The following is a 21,405-nucleotide window of genomic DNA, read 5'->3' as shown; positions in this document are numbered from 1 at the left end:
GCTATCTGGACCCACCTCTAAGAGGACTGCGCTGAAGATAAAAATGTAAGATTGTGAGTATATATAGAGGTTAATTGAATCCGTGGACCTGGATGTAATTTCTTAGGAACTGAATTATGATGACGGCTCTGTTGGTGAGGCTATAGGAAAACGGGAACTTTCAAATGTGTTGTTTGGAGTGTAAAATGATAAAACTCCAGAGGGCAGTTTGGCAATATGTACCTAAATTAACAATGCATACGTTCATACATCTACCCTTTGACCCAGCAATTTTGTTCCTAGTGATTTACCCAGGGAAAATGAAGATATGTGCCCACAGATTTGTACAGGAGTGTTTATAGCATAAAGCCAATGTGGTGTAGTCATAAACTAGAATAATAAATACCAGCATAAAAAGAAAGGAACCTGCTGATACAACGTGGATGAACCTCACCAGCATGATGCCAAGTGAAAGAGAGCAGATAAGAGCACATATATATAGTTTTATTTATGTGAACTTCTAGAACAGGCTCAACTAATCTGTGGTGGGAAAAAAAGGTCAAAAAAGTGGTTGTTATTGGCGATGCGGGGCCAGATACTAACCAGGAAGAAGGACGAGGGAACATTCTGAACATCACATGAGGTGATGGCAGTGTTTCATATAGGAGTTTGATTGCACAGGGGCATACGTGTGTAAAAACTTGTGGAAAGGTACGCTTAAAGTGTGTGCATCTCACAGGTATATTTTACTTCAAAAAAGTAACCGTAGGGGCGCCTGGGCGGCTCATTCGGTTGAGCGTCCAACTCTTGATGTTGGCTCAGGTCAGGATCTCATGATGGCATCGAGCCCTGCATCGGGCTCTGTGCTGACAGCGTGGAGCTTGCTTGGGATTCTCTCTCTCCTCCTCTCCTTCCTTGCTTATGCTCTCTCTCTTCTCTCAAAATAAATAAATGAATTTAAAAAAATGTTTAAAAAGTAACTATAAATAAATATTGACTCTTGTTAATGATATGCACACTAAAATGTTTAAAGGTAAAGTGTGCTTACATCTGTAAGTTATTTTGGAATGCATTCAAAATGTGTTGTGCCTTGATGGATAGCTAGAGGGATGAACAGACATATAATAAAACAAATACAGCAAATATTAACTGTGGACGTAAGTAATGAGTGTATAGGTGCTCACAATACACATTCAGACTTTTCTGTTCACTTGGACATTTTGTAATCTTGGGGGAAAATGCACATATGCTTTGACCTAACAGTTGTTCCTTTAGGAATTTATCTTACAGATATATCTACACATGTCCATAAAAATATATGTTTTAAGGCCTTTATATCACAATATTGTTTGTTATAGTAGATGATTGGAAGTAACTTACATGTCCTTCAGTCAGTGTAGTTGAGTAAACTATAGTATGTTCACAGAGCTTAATACCATACGGCCATTTGAAAAGTGAGTTCTCTCTATATGTGCTCATGTGGAACAGTCTCCAAGATACAGTGATGAGTAATACACACACACACACACACACACACACACACGTACACATACATGTACACATGTGTATGTGAATATGTTACCATTTGAGTAATTAACATATTAATATGCTACCATATCTTTTTAAAAAGGATATATACACACAGCATGCACAAAGAGAAGCATACTTACATATGCATATATTCCGTTTGCTTAGAATTTTTCTCATAGGCTACCCAAGAATGGGTATCAAGATTGAGGAGGCAAGAGGACAGGATTGGAGTGAGACTTCGTTTTCATTGTGTGTCTTATATTACTTTTCGGATTTTGTGCCACGTACATGATTTACATATTCAGAAAATAGCCACAAGCTAGTTAGAGGTCAGTGAGTTTGGAAAGCAGATTGAACAAGAACAACCAAAGAGGCAAGAGGAAAACTAGGAGGGTGTGATGTCTCCAGAGCCAGCGGAAGGAGGGGGTTGTTTTAAGAACGAGTGAGCTGTCGGTTATGTCCGGTGTTGCAGAGAGCTCTGTAAGATACAGGTAAAAAGATGTCCATTTGGTTTAGGAACAGGGAGGTCATTGATACCCAAAGCAGTAACCTTGGCTCCATCTTGTCGTACTCGCAGCGCTTAGAAGACTATCAGCGTCGCCTCGATACCTCCAATCTGAAGTTGTCAGAGTACCCAAATGTGGAAGAGCTCAGGGTGAGAGATTGTCTAATCATAATTTAAAAAATGAAATACAGTTTACTAAAGAGCTTGCAGGTAATTAACATCTCTGTGGGAACATCCATCACCTGAAGGAGTTCTTGTATCACAGATTGTCTGTATTTATGATTCTGTTCTTCGTTTGCAACATCTGGTCTGCGTGAAGCTTAGTCTTTTGTTAGAGGAATCTTTTGTGTAAAACGAACTCTTTGTAAGAGAAATTTGCAGGAGACTAAGGGAACATTAGTAATTTAGTTTTATTTTGTTCTTACAGTCTGAATGGGAGTAGGGCTGTTTACTCTGGGAACTTTCTAGATTACTGAGTAAAACAAGATAATTTTTTCATGAACCTCTTCAGAAGCATAAATGTTGAAACCATTACAGGAATGGTTGTAAAATATTTAGTAATTGCCATTTCTGTTACATGGGGCTTTTGTGTTAAGTAACTGCTTAGGATTTTTAATCTTTCTTGGTCTGTTTTACTTGGTGGCGGTTTTTGGCAGATGTATTTGGTGGCTGGTTAATCAGACTTTTATGTCTTATATAACAGCTTATCAAAAAGCAGGCTTAATATGCTTAGCCCCATCTCTTCCAGACAGTGGGATTTTTCTAGGGCTACCTAGACTAAAAGATGATTCTCTTACTAAATTATTAATAATCAGCAAGGCTGATCACCGCCTCGACTTTTTTTATGAGTACTGTTCTTCCTTAACTTGGTTTGGAACTAGAGTCTGGCACTCACAGGCCTCCTGCAGATAAGCTAGGCACCCCCCTTATCTAGTTATTCATAGAAAAATGAGGGGATGGGCTGCGAATCCAGTGCTGATCATTTTCATAAGCTGCTGTCATGTGTTTAGTGTGAGATTTATAAGACAGCACTCCTGAATATTTTCCTGCAAGATGCTTCTTCCCTTTTTAGGAGATTGTATGCAGCTTACTTTAACTTGATCTTTATTCCATGGTCAACAGTTGATAGATCTCGATAATGATACTGAAGGTAAATGGCATCTTTTATGTGAAGAATTTTTTGAAAAGAGACTGTATGGAATATGATCTCCGTAAGTGTTTGGAAATAATTTGTGTATAATCGTCTTTGTTTTGGCAGAATTTGGATTTAACAAAAAGGAAGATGATTCATGAAGGGCCACTGGTCTGGAAGGTGAATCGGGATAAAACTATTGGTAGGTGTAATGTCTGTCAGTATGGGGGAGAGTGGAAGAAAGAAGAAAATAGTAAAGTTTCCTTATGCCCGAGAGGAGAGATGACCGTTCACAGTTTTCCGCTGCAGCAGTGAGCAGTGCTGCTCGCGTATTTTTGCAGATCTGCTTATGCTGTGTTGTTATATGTGAAGCGCATCACATATTCATTTGGGGTGAAGCAGAGGTTTGTCATGATTCTGCCCTGTCTCCATCATTCTTGTATTCTAATGAGCTTTCCAATAAGCTTTCTTTAAACTGCTCCATTTCAAACTGTCTGTGGTGAGAAACCGTGGTGTTTTTTTTTTTTTCCTCATCAGTCACAGATTGGCATGTGTGTCAATACAATATAAAAATTAATATTATTATTATTTTCAAGTTTATTTATCTTGAGAGAGACAGAGAGAGTACAAGCAGGGGAGGAGCAGAGGAAGAGAGAGAATCTGAAGTGGGCTCTCGGCCATCAGCACAGAGCCCGATGTGGGGCTCGAACTCATGAAACCGTGAGACTGTGACCTGAGCCAAAATCAAGAATCGGACGCTTAACCGACTGAGCCACTCAGGCACCCCTAAAAATAAAACTAAAAAAGGCAATAGCAAGTTAATTTTTAACATGTATTAGACTGTATTAGATTTAACAGAAATAAATTTTCTGTGTCAAATTGTTAAAAAGTTTATAAACCACATCTCAGTATCTGCACTCCTCACCTTCTCTATGTTTTTGTTTCCAGATCTGTACACGTTGCTGCTGGAAGACATTCTTGTATTGTTACAAAAACAGGATGACAGACTGGTGTTACGATGTCATAGTAAGATTCTGGCATCTACGGCTGATAGCAAACACACGTTTAGCCCTGTCATTAAGTTGAATACAGTGTTGGTTCGACAAGTGGCAACAGGCAAGTATGTCTGCAGAGTGACAGGAAGCTTCAGGTTCATGATACAGTTACAGGAGATGTTCGGTATTGTTTAAGTAGCCCAACTGGTATAGAGTTTTGGTTTTTTAATGTTCTTAGACAAATGAAATTTATTTACTGGGGAGAAAGTAAGAATTTGTGCCCCCAAATTATTTGGGATGCCTAGATTCTCTGAGCAATTTTCTGCACACTACTTTGATCTTTATTCTGTGTTCAAATCATTGACACCAGTGAAGATGGAGAATTGAGAGGTAATCCCAACGAAAAGGCTTTCATGAGACTGGTGTCTTTTTTGATTTGTGAAAAAAGCGCAAACAAACAAAAATGAAGAGATGGGTTTAGTTTGGGGTACTTGAAATCCGCTTAAGTCAGCAAGTTATATGTTAACTGTACCAACAATGAGATCCCTTTTAAAACTTGTTCGTTCCGCAATGACAAGAAAAATTGGTGACCTCTTTTCTCCAACATCTAGCTGTTTAGCAAAAGGGCAATTCAAAATAAATGCAAAAAAGTCAGTTCAGTAATTTAGATATATTGACACCTCTTGTTTCTAATAAGTGACTGTGGAATCAGGGCTGGTTTTTATAGTCTTTGTTTTATTGACATATAATATATACAGCATTGTCTACGGTAAGTCGCACAAAATTGTAACGTGTAACTTAACAATTTTTTACAGAGTGAACATGTTTAAAAGTGAACACATTAACCTTTACCTAGATTAAGATGCAGAATAAATCAGGACACTAGAAGCATCCTTCATGGCCCCTATAGGTCACGTTCATGTCGTCAGAGTGATTTTTGTCTTGTTTCTTCCAGATAACAAAGCTTTGTTTGTCATCTCCATGTCGGACAACGGGGCCCAAATTTACGAACTGGTGGCACAGACAGTTTCTGAAAAGACTGTGTATGTATTAGATATAGCTACCTTACCCTAATGGTTTTTATTGTCCTGAATATAATATTCTATAAACTTAACTTCATTTTTGTAATCGTAGTTTGACAACCGAAAACTATATGGAAAGAAGCTCTTCCTCTGTATTCTTTTAGAGGTGTTTTTCTAAGAACCTGTTCTTTTTTTAGATTGACGTCTCTCCTATTTTGATTCTATTCTTTTGAAAGTATCTTTTCTGAAGAAAATTTCTCACAAGTGTCATGTGAAGTTTTTAATGGGCAGTGTGTGCATAACGCTGTTTGTTAGGTTTTTCTTTAAGGTATAGCATTTTTTATAGTCTGCTTACGTTGCCAAAATAAAAATAACTCTCTGGCAGAAGTAGGGTTTTTTGTTGGATTGGCTTGGCTTGATTTCTGGTTTGTTTGTTTGTGTTGTTACTTCTTTCTGCGTGTATTTAAACGGCGTTTGTTTTTCCTTTCACTTTTGGATTTTGGAACCTTTTCAAACTTCTGCAGCTGGCAGGACCTTATCTGCCGGATGGCCGCATCAGTGAAGGAACAGTCGGCGAAGCCAATCCCACTGCCCCAGTCACCACCTTGCGAGTGAGTGTGCATTTGCATTGTAGTAGGACTGACTTCGCGTTTTGTCAGGAAGGGAATAGCTAATTCTTACATCGTGTCACAATGATGTTTTGGCAACTCGTGAAGCTGAAAGATGGTTTTCTTTCTTCCATAGAGGAGACAACGATGAAGAAGAACCTCCAAAATTAAAAGTGGAGCATCATAGCATTTCAGTCCCTGGTCTGCAGAGTCCAGGTAAACTGATCTGTTAGGTTTGCCTGGAAGAGTGGAGTCTAAATATTACTAAGACGCAAAGAGGCTTTACGTCTTTTGGACTTTGCAGATTCTCGCATAAGCTGTTTCTTTTAACAGACTTCACTTATGAGCCTTTCGTGTGCCATTTTAACACTGCTCCAAGTGCCGTGTCTTTCACTTAACAGCAGATGATCTCTGTACTCTTGTGGTTATTTTTTCAGGTATTTCCTGAATGCTTCACATTGAAAGTTAAAAGTTTTGCTTAAGATCTATTCTACTTTTTCTGTTCCATTGAACAGACAGAGATTTGGGATTAGAGTCTCCCCTAATATCGTCAAAACCTCAGTCTCATTCACTGGGTGCCTCTGGGAAGTCCGAGGTAGATGATCTGTTTGTGGCTGAGAGACAGTTTGCTAAGGAGCGGCATGCAGATGGGACTCTGCAGGAAGCTGGAGCAAGTTACCAAATCCCAATCCCAGACCCGCACTTGCCTGCCTCAGAAGAACGGTGGGCCTTGGACGCACTAAGGAATTGTAAGTGCTGTTCATAAGTTAACACAGATGTTTGTGAAGTGCCAGAGTTGTGTCGTGTACCACGCAGCCATTTAGGGAGAACCCAAGGAAGTTTAAACTCTGACTTTTCCCTTAAAGAATTGTACTATCTCGTTGGGAAGATGATAGAACACTTCCTACCACCTTTTAAAGTAACCGGTACAGGTTGTTACAGTTGATCTGGTGGTGGTGACCAGAGAGAGATGCATCAGGAAACAAGGGGGATGTGATTATCACCTTGAAGAATGGGCAGGATTCAGATAGGCATGTAGAAAACATGCAGATCAGAATAGTGATAGGGCCAGAAGCACAGAGGCAGAAAACTCTTGAGTGTGTTCAGAGAGCCGCAGGTAGACCCTGTGAGCTCAAGGAGGCAGGGGAGATAAGGTGGGAAAGGTGGAAGGTGGGACGCTGAGGCCAGCTGTTGTGAACCTTGAATACCAGATTGAGTCCTCCGAATTTGAAGGGTGGCACAGCGCAGGGGGGCGCAGTGTGATCTGATCGACACAGGGCTCGATCCCACAACCTTGTGATCATGACGTGAAGTCAAAATCAAGAGTCAGATGCTCAACCCACTGAGCCACACAGGCACCCTATCATTTCCTTTTTTTATTTACCAGAGATTATGGGCTCAAGTTGAAAACTGGCAAGCTATTTAAGAGGAAGTGACGAGCAGGAAGTTGGGAGTTTTAAGCCTGGAGCTTTGGGGAGAGGATAGAGAAAGAGATGGGTTTGAATGTCAGAGCCATAGGAATTCATCATATCTCTCGGGAAATGAAGGTAGAGCAGGACAGAGGGCCAAAGACTCAGACCTGTATGGAGACAGTTTCCCTAGAGAAACAAGATAGAAATTAAGCCAGAGTGAAAAGTACAGAATTGGTCAAGTTCTTTAAAATCTAATTCATTCTAGAGTCTCCTGATTCTGACAGTCAGAATGATTTCTGATGGTTTGACTAACACTGTCCCACTAGTAAGGTCATTTTTAAAAAACTAATAAATATGTTCTTATCCTTTGAAACTATACATGCTACCAAATCATTGAAATTAAATTTTATTATAAGGCAACTTTATTTTCGTCACCATGTAAGGAGATTCTTTGGATTATTATAAAATGATAAATGTTCTGTGTGTCTAATAAAATTAGAAAAAATAACACCTGTGTATACAGTGTCGGCTTCTGGAAAAAGCAAAACTTTCAGGGCTTCTTTTCTAGCATAACACAGCTTTTTAACATCTTTTTAAAAAGTACTTTCGGGGTATTATTCAGGTTGCATGGAATCAAAAATAGACAAAGGCATGGTATTAGTTAGCTGTTCTGAACAGGAGTGTCTCCTCATTCAGAAGGCTTACTTACATCTTTTCAAGTCTTGTTTGATATTAAATCTTTTCTAGATGGTGCTTTATCTCATTTTTCAATACAAAACAAAAAAAATGATGGTATGAAATTAATATTTTGACTCTACGAAAAAGATACTTTTTGAAATAATTGGTAGTTCCGCAGACGAATTTAATTCTGGCAGTCTGAGGCTATTGTTGTGAATGTGTGTTTTCTCCTCCCTCCTAAATCTTTCAGTGGGCTTGTTGAAGCAGTTGCTTGTACAACAGCTGGGTTTGGCTGAGAAGAGCACTCAGGAAGACTGGTCACGTTTCCCGAGATACGGAACAGCGTCTTCCGGGGTGCAGACAGACAGTGTAACCCAGAACTCTGAAAATAGTAAGGCCTGTCCTCCTGGTGAAGGACAGGTGTCCTTTAGAACTGAAAGTGGTGACATTTCCACTTGTTACAGTCCACGGACTTCAACTGAATCTTCTGCTCCACGAGATTCAGTGGTACTGGCATTCCAAGATAGCCAGGCAAGTAACATTTTAGTAATGGACCACATGATTATGACCCCAGAGATGCCTCCTGCAGAGCCAGAAGGGAGTCTTGATGAGAGTGGAGAGCACTTTTTTGATGCCCGGGAAGCACATAGTGATGATAATCCATCAGAAGGTGATGGAGTGGTTAAGAAGGAAGAGGATGTTAATTTGCGCATCTCAGGCAAGTTTCTTTCACATTTAAACTTTGATTTTGATGGTCATTAACCGTGCTGTGTGCTGTGCTGAGATGGATGTTTGGGTATCTACGCATTCTCGTGTGTGTGTGTGTGTGTGTGTGTGTGTGTGTGTGTAGCATTTATCTTTCATGCAGTAAATGATGACTGAATCTGCTCTATGCCAGACCCCATCGTAGGTGCTGGGAGATACGGCATTGATAACGCAGAAAAATCCACTATTCTTGGGAAGCTTAAGTACTAGGAGAGGAAAGAATAATGGTAACTGAGTAAACAGATGTCAGACAGTAAGAAGAATTAGGAGGAAAAATAAGTCAGAGGCGGCAGAGATTGATAGGACAGTCGGCAACCAGGGTCGGGGTGCAGAGGACTCTAGGAGAGAGCGGGGGCACGCAGGCCGCTGGGCAAGAGCAAGCGTCTGGCGGTGGCTAGGTGCAGGGTGAGGGAGAAGGTGGTGCACCATGAGGTACGAGGACTGTTTGGCTAGGGCACTTGTGGCAGGATCATATGGGGACTTTGCAGTTTGCAGCTTTTGACTTTTAAGACACTAACACGAAGTTTTTTGGAGATTTACCATGAAAGTGTGCTCAGTTTAGCTTCAAGCCAAAGTGCGAAGACCCTGATGTACTTAAAACTGAACTTGAGGATTGGAGAATTAATGGCTTTTCTCCATCTTTAGTGGCTTTGAAAGTTGTCAGCATATCCCCTCGTCTCTGTTTTTTGATGCGAGGATGGCGGCACCAAGCTCATCAGGCTCTTCCGTCTCTGTCAATAGGAAACTATTTGATCCTTGACGGCTACGATGCGGTGCAGGAGAGCTCCACGGATGAGGAGGTTGCTTCCTCACTCCCCCCACCGCCCACGACAGGCGCCCCCCCCATGGACTCTGCCGGCCAGCAGCAGCATTCTCCCCAGAACGCCCATTCCGATGGGGCGCTCTCACCGTTCACCCCGGAATTCCTGGTCCAGCAGCGCTGGGGAGCTATGGAGGATTCCTGTTTTGAGATCCAGAGTCCCCCCTCTTGTGCAGACTCACAAAGCCAGATCATGGAGTACATTCGTAAGATCGAGGCTGACCTTGAACACTTAAAGGTACCTCAGATGTCCGTGTCCTCGTGGCTGGGGTAAAGAAACATACCTAACAGAGAGGACGTACAGAACAACCGACATGTTGATGTCAGTAAGCTTGTTCAGGTTCTAGATTTGCTGTTTTCTTTGACCAGTATCCATGAACAGACCTGGATAAAAAGCCGAAATCAGCACTGTTTATCTGGTTGCAGATCACAAAAACAGGAAAAGGTTGTAGCACCGTAGACAGCGTGTTTGTTTGGGTTTCTAAGTTTAAGAACCCAAATATATTTGGGATGACTGGCTGGCCTCCATGAGAAAATGTGAATAGCAAGCTGACGGAGGTGGGGTTTGTGTCGTTATGAATCTAGGCTAGAAAATGCTTTCACTTATTAATTATCTGCAAATCGTTAGGTGATGTCAGTAGTTTCCCAGCCGCTTTGACACATAGACACTGGCTCCAATGGCTCCCGTAATCTGAAAACCTGGACATGAATGGATTTTTGTGAGTTGGTAGTTGAAGCTGTCACCGTATGGGCCACTATTTCAGAACTGACTTAGGTGGTAATTTCTGAGAAAAGGACTTTATCTTAAAGTTTGTCATCAGTAGACACAACTGCTAGAGCCCAAACATTTTTTCATTACTTTGCAAACAATATTAAAAGTGATCTTAGCCTTTTAGCTAAAGACTGGTCTTCCTTTTTTCTTTTCTTTATTTACACACAAAAAATTTTTTTGTGTTTATTTATTCTAGAGAGAGAGAAAGAGACAGAGTGTGAGTTGGGGAGGGGCAGAGGGAGGAGACACGGAATCCTAAGCAGGCTCCAGGCTCTGAGCGGTCAGCACACAGCCTGATGCGGGGCTTGAACCCACGAACCGCAAGATCATGACCTGAGCTGAAGTCAGACGCTTAACCGACTGAGCCACCCATCGTAGTTTTTCTTTTAACCTCACTTGGTCGGTGTTCCCCTCATCCCAGCGCTGATGAGATATCTCCTAGGCCATTGTGGGCAGATTGGCTCTGCCACCATTCGTGTCACCTATGGGACCATTTTCAGGGTGACTCTAGGGGTGGGAGAATCACCTTTACACGAGAAGGTTTTAAGTTATTCACTCAAGGGAGAATCTTTTTACAGGAATGAAGTTTCCTCTTCTTCCCCACTAACAAAATTGTTAATGACATTAATGTGGACATTTAGAGGCATGTACCAGTAATATGCAAAAGCTTTCTTTCCTGTTTTCATAAAGAAAGATTAGGATGTTCAAATGAAAACCTATGGGTTTTATTTTACAGAAGGTGGAGGAAAGTTACAACATTCTTTGCCAAAGGCTGGCTGGATCAGCCCTCACAGACAAGCACTCAGGTATGTGAAAATTGTGGACTCCAGACTCTAGAATCATTCTGCCTGAACAGTACATCGGATGAAATGATTTATTATTCTTTAAAGTGGAAGCCTTCTGAGATTCCATTTCTCTCCTGTCTTTAAAAAACTGCTTGTTTCCAAACATCATCTATCAGGCAGAGGCTGCCATTTGCTGACTGTGCTCTTCCTCTTGTGAGAGGAGCCGCGGCCATCAGTTGTCCTGTGCGGTCCCTCCCCACCGCACACTCCCCCGTTCCCCCGCCCCCGTCTTTCTTCACCTTTACAGAAGCAGAAAGCAGGGCGGTGGGAATCCTGGGCAATCCTAGGTTCCTTAGAGATCTGCCAGTGCTGCTGCGAGGGGGCTTGGTGCTCCTCGGGCCTGGCTGTACTCCGGTGTCTGTCCCGACAGCCAGAGCGGCGTCTCCCCGCGACCGCAAATGGATCTGTGCTCGGTGACGCGATTTGTACCCATCTGCTTACGTGCTTTCGAATGAGGCTGTTCTGATCCAGTGAACAAAAGACCCAGCTGTGCCCTCAGACCTCACCTCTCGGTATTCTCTGAGTGTTCATTTGTTCTTCTTAATTGGATCTCCGCATGTCTTTATTCTTCCCAGATAAAAGTTAGAGCCGCGTGTCCTGGAGGTGACTGAAGGTTGTTGGATTTTGAGCGTCGGCCTTGTATCACCCATCCTGGCTCCACCGTGGGTGCAGAGAAGAGTGTGTCCCAGAGGGTCTGCCTGTGAACCACCCCCCTCCCCCCACCCCGGGGCAGCCATGTGCCCGGGCGCCCAGAGCGGGACTAGTTCTTCACAGTCTGGCAGCTGCACTGGTCTGTCAGTGAGGGAGTATTCGTTCTCTCACTCTGCTCTCCTCACTATCGGAAATTCATTTTGATTCACAACAGAAACCAAATGTATAGAGCTTTGGGTGTAGGATATGAAATTTTACTTAGACTTAAGAAAAAGAGAAAATCAGATGTATTTATTTGACTTCATTCCGTATTTGAAAGCACATTTTAATTTTTATTTTGCCATGTTTTGTTTTGAGTAGTGAGAGTTTTAGCCCTTTGTATTTAGTACCCCCAAGGGTCAGTTGCTCCTGAAGCCAAGCGTTCAGGATAAGGTGTTAGGAGGTTGGGTAGAGGGGTGAAGGAGAGGGGGAAGTGAGCAGGGGGAGCAAGGAGCATCTAGCTTCCACTAAAGTGTATTGCATGCCCTCTGCTGCCCAGTGGGCGTCGTCTTTGAGGGTCACCTCAAAGGCATAGTATGCCCGTGGCTCCGCTCCTGTGCGCGGAGGACTTGAGCCGTGTGCTGCCCAGATGGGCAGAGAGCTGGGTGGGCTTCCTCCCACGTGAGGCGAGCACCTCTTCTCTGTAGCCGGGATCAACCCCCAATTAACAGAAATCCTCAGTGTACTAAAGAGCAGGCACTTGAAAATCGGTGTGTTCTTCTTGTCTTCTTTCTATCGAGGGTAGGGATTTGGGAGGGAGAGGAAAGCAAATTTTATTTTCTTGGCTATAAATTTGCTATTCTTGGTATTGTTTCATTTTTATAATTATACATTAGACTTCGGCACTTGTGTAAATTATCCCTGCAGGTTGAGCGGGAAGCAAAAACAAACAAATGGAGATGCTTCAGGTGGTGGCGGGGGTGGGGGTGCTGAGGAAGGGGGGGATGGGAGCGGGGAAAAGAGTTTGGGAAGGTTATCTGACTGAATCACTACTGAGTTGAACCATGGCTCTCATTAGCCACGGGTACTGCTGAATATAAGGCCAGTAAAATTTTAGTACCTGGAGGTTTGACTCTTAATATTAATTTTGCACTGATGGGTGCCAAAGGGCTCTCTGAGTTCAAAGGAGAGCCGCGAGTGGAGTGGAGAGAGATGAGGTGGAGAAGGCAGAGCCGCTCAAACCAGCTCCCGAATGACTTCCTCTGACTTCACTGCCGGAGCTTTTTCCACACTGGTGCATGACTGACCTTAAAAGTTGCAGACCAGAGCATACACTGGATACTGTGGGCAAGGGGTTGCTAACTGCCTGCTCTAGAATGAATTGTAGTATTGGCTGCCCCCTGCAGAGGGTAAATGTTTCAGAACTGTAACTTGAGAACTCCTTCAGTGATACTGGCTTTCTGTGGTTTTCTTTGTGCATCGGGTATATGTGTTTTGGAGTATTTTTGCCAACTAAAGCTAAATCATGGGTCAAGTCTTCAAATTCTGTTACTACATAAAGAGTACCTCCACTGCTCATTTCAGTAGTGCCCTCTGAACTCTGTGGGTAATCAGGAAGTAAATTTACTCTTCCCCCGCACTCTCCTCGCAAGCGGTAAGGATTCCCTACTGCTTTTGTAAACACCACTACAATTTAACAAGCTCATCTAAGTCCGGATTCCTATTTCCTGCCTTTTTCAAATCTGACCTATGTTTTGAAGTAGACCAATTTGGACTGTTGGACCTCATCTATAAATTAGAATTCTATTTTGAGTCGTAGACCAAGTATCAGTTAAATCTGAGCGGGCTTAAAAATTTTAGAGGCAGAAGCTAGTAAGGGAAGCTTGGGACTTGAACTTTCTGTATCTCTTAAGAGAAGCGAGTGGAAAAGCCAAATGATCATGTAGTGCTGCTGGAGATGACGTAGTCACTCGCAACCAAAAGGGCAACGTGCCCGTGGCCACCTGACACCGGGGTCATCAGCTGGCATTTAATCTGGAGAAAGGGAACTGTAAGTGGAACTTTTATCTTAAATTCAGACAGTACAGGGTAATCCCATAATTCCCTAGCACGCAAGAAGCTTTGTAGGTCAACAGCATTTGGGTTTCTCTTCTAGCTCAGCCAGTGTATCTCGCCCTTAACAACGATTGGCTTTGCTTTTCCTGCAGTTGAAGCTCTCCTTGGAACAGGGCTAACTGGAAAAATACTTTGACCGTAGCTCTAGTACTTCCAAATAAACTCATATCTGGATTTTTAAATGAAGCCCCAAGACACAGTCTGAGTCTGAAAAGATTCCACAATTTTGAGTGTGTTCTTTTTATCCTCCAGCCTACCTTCCTCCCGCCTCCTTCCCAGCATTGCCTCCTACACCTTCCATTTTTTTGGCCGTTATAATCACAGCCATTTTACTTTGATACCATATCTGCCTTTCAGGACAATGGAATTAGATATTCCTAGTGTCTTTGAGCGACAGTGGTCCCCAGCGAAGCTGTTTTCTCCCAGGTTACCTGACTAGAAGCTGGAATCAAGGGTGGTGAACACAGCAACCTTCCCAGAGCAGGAGGGCTGGGCTTTAGCCATCCAAGTGACCTGCTGTGACCCTGTGCTCTCTCTTGTGGGCCTGATGGCTCCTTTGCTATTAAGTGGCAAATTACATTTGGAGTGTCTCCTTCCTTTTCAGAGAACAGAGTTAATCAAGGCAAATCAGCAAGCCCCCAAAGTGCTATAATTTAAAATCATGATTACATACTTTAAAATCAGCCAACTTGGACTGCTTGAGTTATCTTGGCTTTTAGAACCTAAACTGTAACTATTCTATCGTACCGTAAGAAGGCGCATTTCATTAGTTTTCTGGCTTCCCATTCCCCAAAACAACTTCTAACCACTGTTTAAGACAGTTTTTATTTGTTTTTTTGGAGGCAAGAGGGGGAACCTAATGTGAGAGTAAAGGAGAAAAGCTTATTTTTTCTTCTTTTTAGAAGCTAGAGAAGATAATTAAGGCTTCCTGTGATTTGTCTTTTACTTGCATACTTTTTTTTTTTCTTTTGATGTTGGTAAATTTGGTGTATTACATGGAGCTTCTCTATTTCAAACTGGAAACTGTCTTCTCTGAAGGTGGTGTATGATGTTATTTTGAACTGCTAGAGCTTTGGTCAATATTTCCTTCTGTATACGTCACAGAGGGCACCATTGAGAATTGTGTACAGAGGACCTCAGAATACAAAATTGTCAGGACCGTGTAGTCATCTTCCTGCTGGCTGGTCTCTTCCCCCTCCTGTTACAATTTTCGTTTTAAATCATGGGGTTTTTTTTCGTTTTTGTTTGTTTTGTTCGTTTGTTTTCTGACCCACCCCTTTCGTTGATCTGCAAAATAGTTCCTTCTTCGAGAAAAGAGTTTCTTTTGCCTCGTTCCGTATGCCTTCCCCACTGGTACTGATGGTTTTGATAATAAATTGGTGGAAGAACGACGTACCTCGTAGAAGGAAGCCCTGTCTGCCATTTCCAGGTGCCAATGGCTAAGCAGATGTACTGCAAAAGTGGTAACTGTAATGTGCACACTATTGGTTATTTTTAATAAGCCTCTTCCTACTAGAACATTTTATTTTCCTTGTTCACCATACAATCATGTACTCTTTAACAGAAATTACTTTTAAAAAAATCTGGAACTATCTTTAAAAGAACTTTATTAATAATCATGTATTTTTACTGATCACATTTTGAAACGCCTAAAAGACTTTATTGTTCTAATTATCCAGATGTACCTTTGTAAAATAGCTCTTTTATGAATTAGCTGATAAGGCTGTATGTTTCTGGAACAAAATATTGGTCATCTAAAAACTTTCTGTTTTCTGGGGTCTGGGAAAATAGAAAATGAGAGTTCAAATATTAAATATGCTTAAAGGAACCAAGTATGTGGCTTTTTATTTATGTTCTTCTTGGTTTGTCTTCTCCGAGTTGCATTAGAAAAGTTGAGGCCCCAAGGAGGCCTTCATTCATCTTACTGGCAAGTGACTGTCGAGCAGCTTCCTGCTTGTTAGAGCATCTTTACTAGCCAGACGAGCCAGCTCGTCTCTGTGATGGGCCAGCATCCGTGAGGACACCGACGGCGGGTGTTGCCGCAGCGTCCGGGGCGGTGCTTTTGCTCTCTAACAGCTTCATTGAGACATAATTCACATTTCGCACGGTTCACTCATTTAATGTGTACAGTTCGATGGTTTTTGGTATGTATTTTTTAAATTGTAAAACATATGTAACATAAAATTTGTCATCTTAACCATCTTTTAAGTGTATAAATCAGTGGGATTAATGGGGCAGCTTTTATGGTTCACTTGAAAATGACTTTGGTTTAATGCCACCCTAAATGAAAATATGATGTCTTTATTACCATTCTTATCCCCAGTGCTGGACTTCCTAAAGTAGCAATATTTCTATGCTTTTGTGGACCCCGTTTCAACTTTTGGGCTTTTTGGTATGTTGGTTTTGACACAGAGGTATCATTCGACTTATTCTTGGGATGATATTTTAGTTTTCAGTCATTCGGGGGCACATTTGGCTGATAGATCTAATAAGCGTGACAAAAAATGCTCAGTATTTTGTAGGGTTTTTTAGTTAAGCTTTCTAAAACTGAAGAATACGCAAATGTACTTTGCAGAAATGAACCTGTTTGTGCTTGTGGCTGTGTTTATGAGCATAACCGGTAGGGAAACGCATGCCTGTTCCATCCCCACTCCTGGATGGCCATCTTCTAAGAAGAGTGGCAAAAATAAAATACTGTCGTTGCATATGAGCAGTTGCTTTCACTTTTTGCTGTCCTCTTCCAAGCTAAATGACTGGCTCACCAAAAGTTTAATACCACTTTGAAAGATAAGAGGGTCTATCTGGATGAATAGTTGCTTTTCAGTTGGACTTGATGGCTTCCTACTATGACGAATGTCCTAAAATATTACAGGTAAATAGCTAGATGTAGGTGTTGCCCATCTCTTTCTCTAACGTGAAGTGTAATTCGTATTACGAACTGCAAGCCCTTGCCTGATCTTAGCCGTCAGGGAGCGGGTTGGTTCTGCCACCTGTTATTGGGGAGACACCATCATTCCATGAGCGTCAACCGAGGCCTTGATGTGAGATCATTTAAGGTAGGTAGAGCTCTCTTTCTGTCCCAGTCTTTCCCCCTTATTTGCTTAGGGTGCTTTGGTACCTACCTATAACTTAAGGCTTCCTTTATACCATATTATTCCAGGGGATCTCTTTCTTTGTACATGTGACCACGGGGTTGGGGCCACCCAGTCAACATTCTGATCAGTAACAATAATGAGGGTGTATCTTGGTAATTTTTTAAAGTTTTTGGAGGAGCATCTGTACAGAGAAATTTTTTCTGCCCTCTATTATTTTAAATAATAAAGGGCAGCCATTCTCAATCTTTTTTTGGGCAGGGGGAGAGTGAACAGGGGAGAGGGGCAAAAAGAGAGAGAGAGAGAATCTTAATTTAAATTTTTTAAATGTTTATTTTTTGAGAGAGACAGAGTGTGAGCAGGGGAGGGGCAGAGAGGGAGACACAGAATCCAAAGCAGGCTCCAGACCTGAGCTGTCAGCACAGAGCCTGATGCAGGGCTCCCGGAGGATCTGAAGCGGGCTCCATGCTGACAGCAGCTAGCCTGATGCGGGACTCAGACTCACGAATCGTGAGATCATGACCTGAGCCAAGTCAGACCCTCAACCGACTGAGCCACCCAGGCCTCCCTAGTTTTTCAAATGCCTTCAGCCTGTCCTGGTGGAAAACAACCAGATCCCCATTTCTGTTCTTGCATGCAGTCTGGTACGCCATGTTGTTTTGGTTGAAGTCTATGAAGACAGTCCGGCTTCACACATCTATTTTAAAAAGGGGAAAAGTATTTTAATAGCTTTCTTCAGATGATTGTGGATCTTCTTGGATACCACACTGAAACTTCTGACAAGTAGTAGTTTCTTAAAAGAGCTGCAGTGTGGAATCTGAAGCCCCATCAGTAACATTTTTGTCCTTTGTTACACTAAAATCCATCAGTCCATTTCATACTTTAAATGGGTGAAGGATGGAATCTTTTACCTATGCATAATTTTGTAATATCCTGTATCAGTAATTTGGGAAACACTGATTTGCCGAATTATGTAGGCCTTCAAATGTTGACCCTTTTTTTTTTTTTTTTTAATGTTTATTTTTGAGAGAGAACATGAGCGGGAGAGGGGCAGAAAAGAGCGAGACACAGAATCAAGAGCAGACTCCAGGCTCTGGGCAGACAGCACAGTGCCCGACCCCGGGCTCAAACCCACGAACCTGAGATCATGATCTGAGCTGAAGTTGGACACTTAACCGACTGAGCCACCCAGGCGCCCCCGTTTCTTTATATGGTATCCAAAGCTCACATTTATTGACCTCAATGACTGATCTCATCAGAAAGCTTCATGGTGGTGGACACAAATTTCCAAATCGGTAGTTCAGTGAAAATAGTTATGACTCTTTATGCCCCTGAAAGAGTCTCGGGGACTGCCAGGGGTTTGGAGACCATACTTTGAAAACTGATTGTGTGGTGAAAAGACCCTGAACTAAGACAATCCAGATTCACTTCTGCTTACTTGCTGTGTCACCATAAGCAGGTTCCCTCTAGATTCCATTTCCTCAGCCGTAAATGAGAGTCAGTAATACTTAACGGAGTTGTTGCGAGGAGGGAATGAGAAATTTCCAGGCGTGCGATTGGTGTCTAAAGATGGTGGTGGTGGTGGTGTTTTATTCTAGGAGTTGAATGCGTAAAGCAGGGACGGTGAAAAGTGATTAATGAATTTAGAATATGTAAATATCTCTCTTACTAATGCAGCCATATTTCATGTTTTATAATGGTTTTGTATGTCCAAACTCTAGGCTCGTGTGTGTGTGTGTGTGTGTGTGTGTGTGTGTGTGAGAGAGAGAGAGAGAGAGAGAGAGAGAGAGAGAGAGAGAAGGAGGAAGGGGAGGAGAGAGTGTTCATTTTTTCAAAATTCGTTGCTAGCCTCTATAATATACTCTTTTAACCTAATTGTTCTTTTAAATGTAAAGAAAGAAAGAAAAAACTTGATTTTAGTAAGAACCTTGGTTTTTAAGAAACCTGTATGTTGGATGTGTGCTGCTTTGGTGTTACTGTTATAATGGGACGGAGTGTGGTTGATAGTCGATGTTCCAGAAACTTCAAAATCATGTGTATGCAATGTGCTAGTACTCCTTGGGTTTATCTTCCAGTTAAAGCTAGATCTTGGCTGTTTTGAAACCTCTTTATTTCCTTAAAATATATGAGCTGCTTATATTTTTTTTAACTTTTTTGTTTATTTTTGAGAGAGAGAGCACAAGTGGGGGAAGGGGCAGAGAGAGAGGGAGACACGGAATCCGAAGCAGGCTCCAGGCTCTGAGCTGTCAGCACAGAGCCCAACTCGGGGCTCGAACCCACGAACCATGAGATCATGACCTGAGCCGAAGTTGGATGCTTGACCGACAGAGCCATCCAGGCGTCCTGTGCTGCTTATATTTTTAACTAATGGGAAACTGAGTTATATTGTGGTTATTTAATGAGACTTCGTGTTTTATCTTCCTGAAAATGCATATGTTGCCATATCTACTGTAGTGAAGACCATAAACAATTTTCAAATTCATATGAGTATGAATTTCATATACTTTGAGACCCTTTCTAGAGAACCCAAACCCTGTAGCCCAGACATCGTGGCCTGGAGTCCAATTTGTGGCAGGGTTTCTGGGGTTTCTCCCTGCCTCCTCCTCCAATCCTTAGGGAGAGCCATAATAAGACCAAGGAAGCAAGACCAAAGTAAAGTTCTTTCTACTCTCTGTTCTTATATTATTAGTTCATTGTCTAACCTAGAACAAGTCATTTACCCTATCTGGACCTCTGTTTTCTCATCTTATACTGAGGAAGTTAGATGATTGTTCTCTTAGGTCCCTCCAATGCTGATAGTCCTGTGAAATTGATGGGTAGTCTCAGGTAAGCTCTATGCTTTCCTGACCTCATGTGTTTCTCCAAATAAGAATATAATTTAAAATTTTTTTTTCAACGTTTATTTATTTTTGGGACAGAGAGAGACAGAGCATGAACGGGGGAGGGGCAGAGAGAGAGGGAGACACAGAATCGGAAACAGGCTCCAGGCTCTGAGCCATCCGCCCAGAGCCTGACGCGGGGCTCAAACTCACGGACCGCGAGATCGTGACCTGGCTGAAGTCGGACGCTTAACCGACTGCGCCACCCAGACGCCCCGGGAATATAATTTTAACATCACTCACTGAAGTCTGTCCTTAGAAATTTTTTTCTCCCGTTCTTTGGAATCTCTTCTGATAGATGTCTCTAGTTCAGTATTATCTACGGTCTGATGAAGCATTATTTACATTTCTTCTGTCCCAATCTCACTGCCAGTTTGTAAGAATCTTGGGGGCTTTGGTGGAAGCAAATCTGACATTCCTGGTTAGAGGAGACTTTTTGAGCATTGGCTGAGGAGAGACTGACAGATCTTACCTCCGTTCCCGCTCGTGTCCTGAGTGATGGCCTCTTCTGAAAGGTTTATGAAATTTGGCAAATTCACAAAAGATGAGTGCCCGGAACATGAGGTAGCTGGATTGATTATTTAGCAAGCAAATGCACCATCAGAAAAACTGGTCCAGCCAGCAAGAATAAGTCTTAGAGAACTTGGAAGCTTTCATGCAATCAAATGTCTGTGAACTAACAGCTCAAGTGAAAGGAAGAAAGACACAACAAAACTGTCCCTATGTCTTGCCACCTATTGAAAGTAAAAGCCTCAAATTTTCTCCACTTTTTTTCTTTTCCTTTTAGAAAGTGGCCTCTTCAAGATAAATTCTAACTCCATTGGGCAGTCAGTGACATTTGGCTCGAAGACACAGAGAGTCTAACGTTTGCTTCCTGTGGGGGTATTTGCACCGTAACAGGAGTATGTAGGGAAGGTTCTGGATCTTTGAATGTGAGTTATGATTGACTGGCTTATATTCTCAACTTTTTTTTTTTTCCTGTCTCTTCAGAGAAGTTCTGAGCAGATTGCAGTTAAGACTGGGCACATGTAGGCAGATTAAAATAAGCAGGGATCTTTCTATCTTGGGTCAGAGTATCTTGGCAGCCATGACTTGCGGGTTGACTGATTAATTGGTCAGTTTATTCCTAGCTTTGTTTCAGAAAACAAAGAGTTGGAGGAGCAAGGTGTTTGAAATATTTTGGGGGGGAAAATAAAATACGGGCCTTAGAGGAAAGAGGCAAAAGACCATGATCCTTTACAGCATTTGTCACGAGGGCCTGTGATTTTTTTTTTTTTTTTTTCTCTCAAAGTGCCTTCCTGATTTACCCCTTGCTCTGTTCCCACCACGACCAGGTCATTCTGCTCTTCTGTCTGTCATGCATATGGCTCCCTATCCCGTTTTCCAAAAAGCCGCTAGTCCCCTCGTGTCACTGGCCTGCCCAAGAACCATGATGGCTTTCTGGTGACTGCTGTGTGGAGACTGAACTCTGCTCAGTTTCTGAGACGGTCATAATTTATCTGGGCGACTCGATTTCCCTCTCCCAGCCATTGTGACCCTTCCCCTCCAGGAAGGCTCAGCCTCCTCCCCGCCTCCCTCACCCTGCCTCCCAGGTCCTGCCTCGACCTCGGCTTTTACACCAGCCTG

The 21,405-nt window shown here is 42.4% G+C and overlaps 1 protein-coding gene across 5 annotated transcripts in view; it reads left to right on the top strand.

The window, feature by feature from the left end:
- ARHGEF12 (Rho guanine nucleotide exchange factor 12) overlaps positions 1-15,636 on the top strand; it is a 149,780-nt gene extending 134,144 nt beyond the window's left edge. For all 5 annotated transcript variants that reach the window (XM_086678852.1, XM_086678850.1, XM_086678851.1 and 2 more), the window contains 11 exons: positions 2,087-2,164; positions 3,273-3,348; positions 4,095-4,262; positions 5,097-5,184; positions 5,688-5,774; positions 5,908-5,987; positions 6,287-6,520; positions 8,112-8,579; positions 9,368-9,684; positions 10,955-11,024; positions 11,639-15,636. In XM_086678852.1, coding sequence (XP_086534978.1) covers positions 2,087-2,164; positions 3,273-3,348; positions 4,095-4,262; positions 5,097-5,184; positions 5,688-5,774; positions 5,908-5,987; positions 6,287-6,520; positions 8,112-8,579; positions 9,368-9,684; positions 10,955-11,024; positions 11,639-11,649 — 1,677 coding nt within the window. In that variant the 3' untranslated portion in view covers positions 11,650-15,636. The remainder of the gene's footprint in view (positions 1-2,086; positions 2,165-3,272; positions 3,349-4,094; positions 4,263-5,096; positions 5,185-5,687; positions 5,775-5,907; positions 5,988-6,286; positions 6,521-8,111; positions 8,580-9,367; positions 9,685-10,954; positions 11,025-11,638) is intronic.
- The last annotated feature ends 5,769 nt before the right edge of the window (positions 15,637-21,405 follow it).

Source organism: Puma concolor, chromosome D1 (assembly GCF_028749965.1).
Source record: "Puma concolor isolate L17-30 chromosome D1, mPumCon1.1.hap2, whole genome shotgun sequence".
In the NCBI taxonomy this organism is placed as follows: Eukaryota; Metazoa; Chordata; class Mammalia; order Carnivora; family Felidae; genus Puma; species Puma concolor.
Note: the sequence above shows the minus strand (reverse complement) of the source record. Positions and strands in the feature narration are given on the sequence as shown.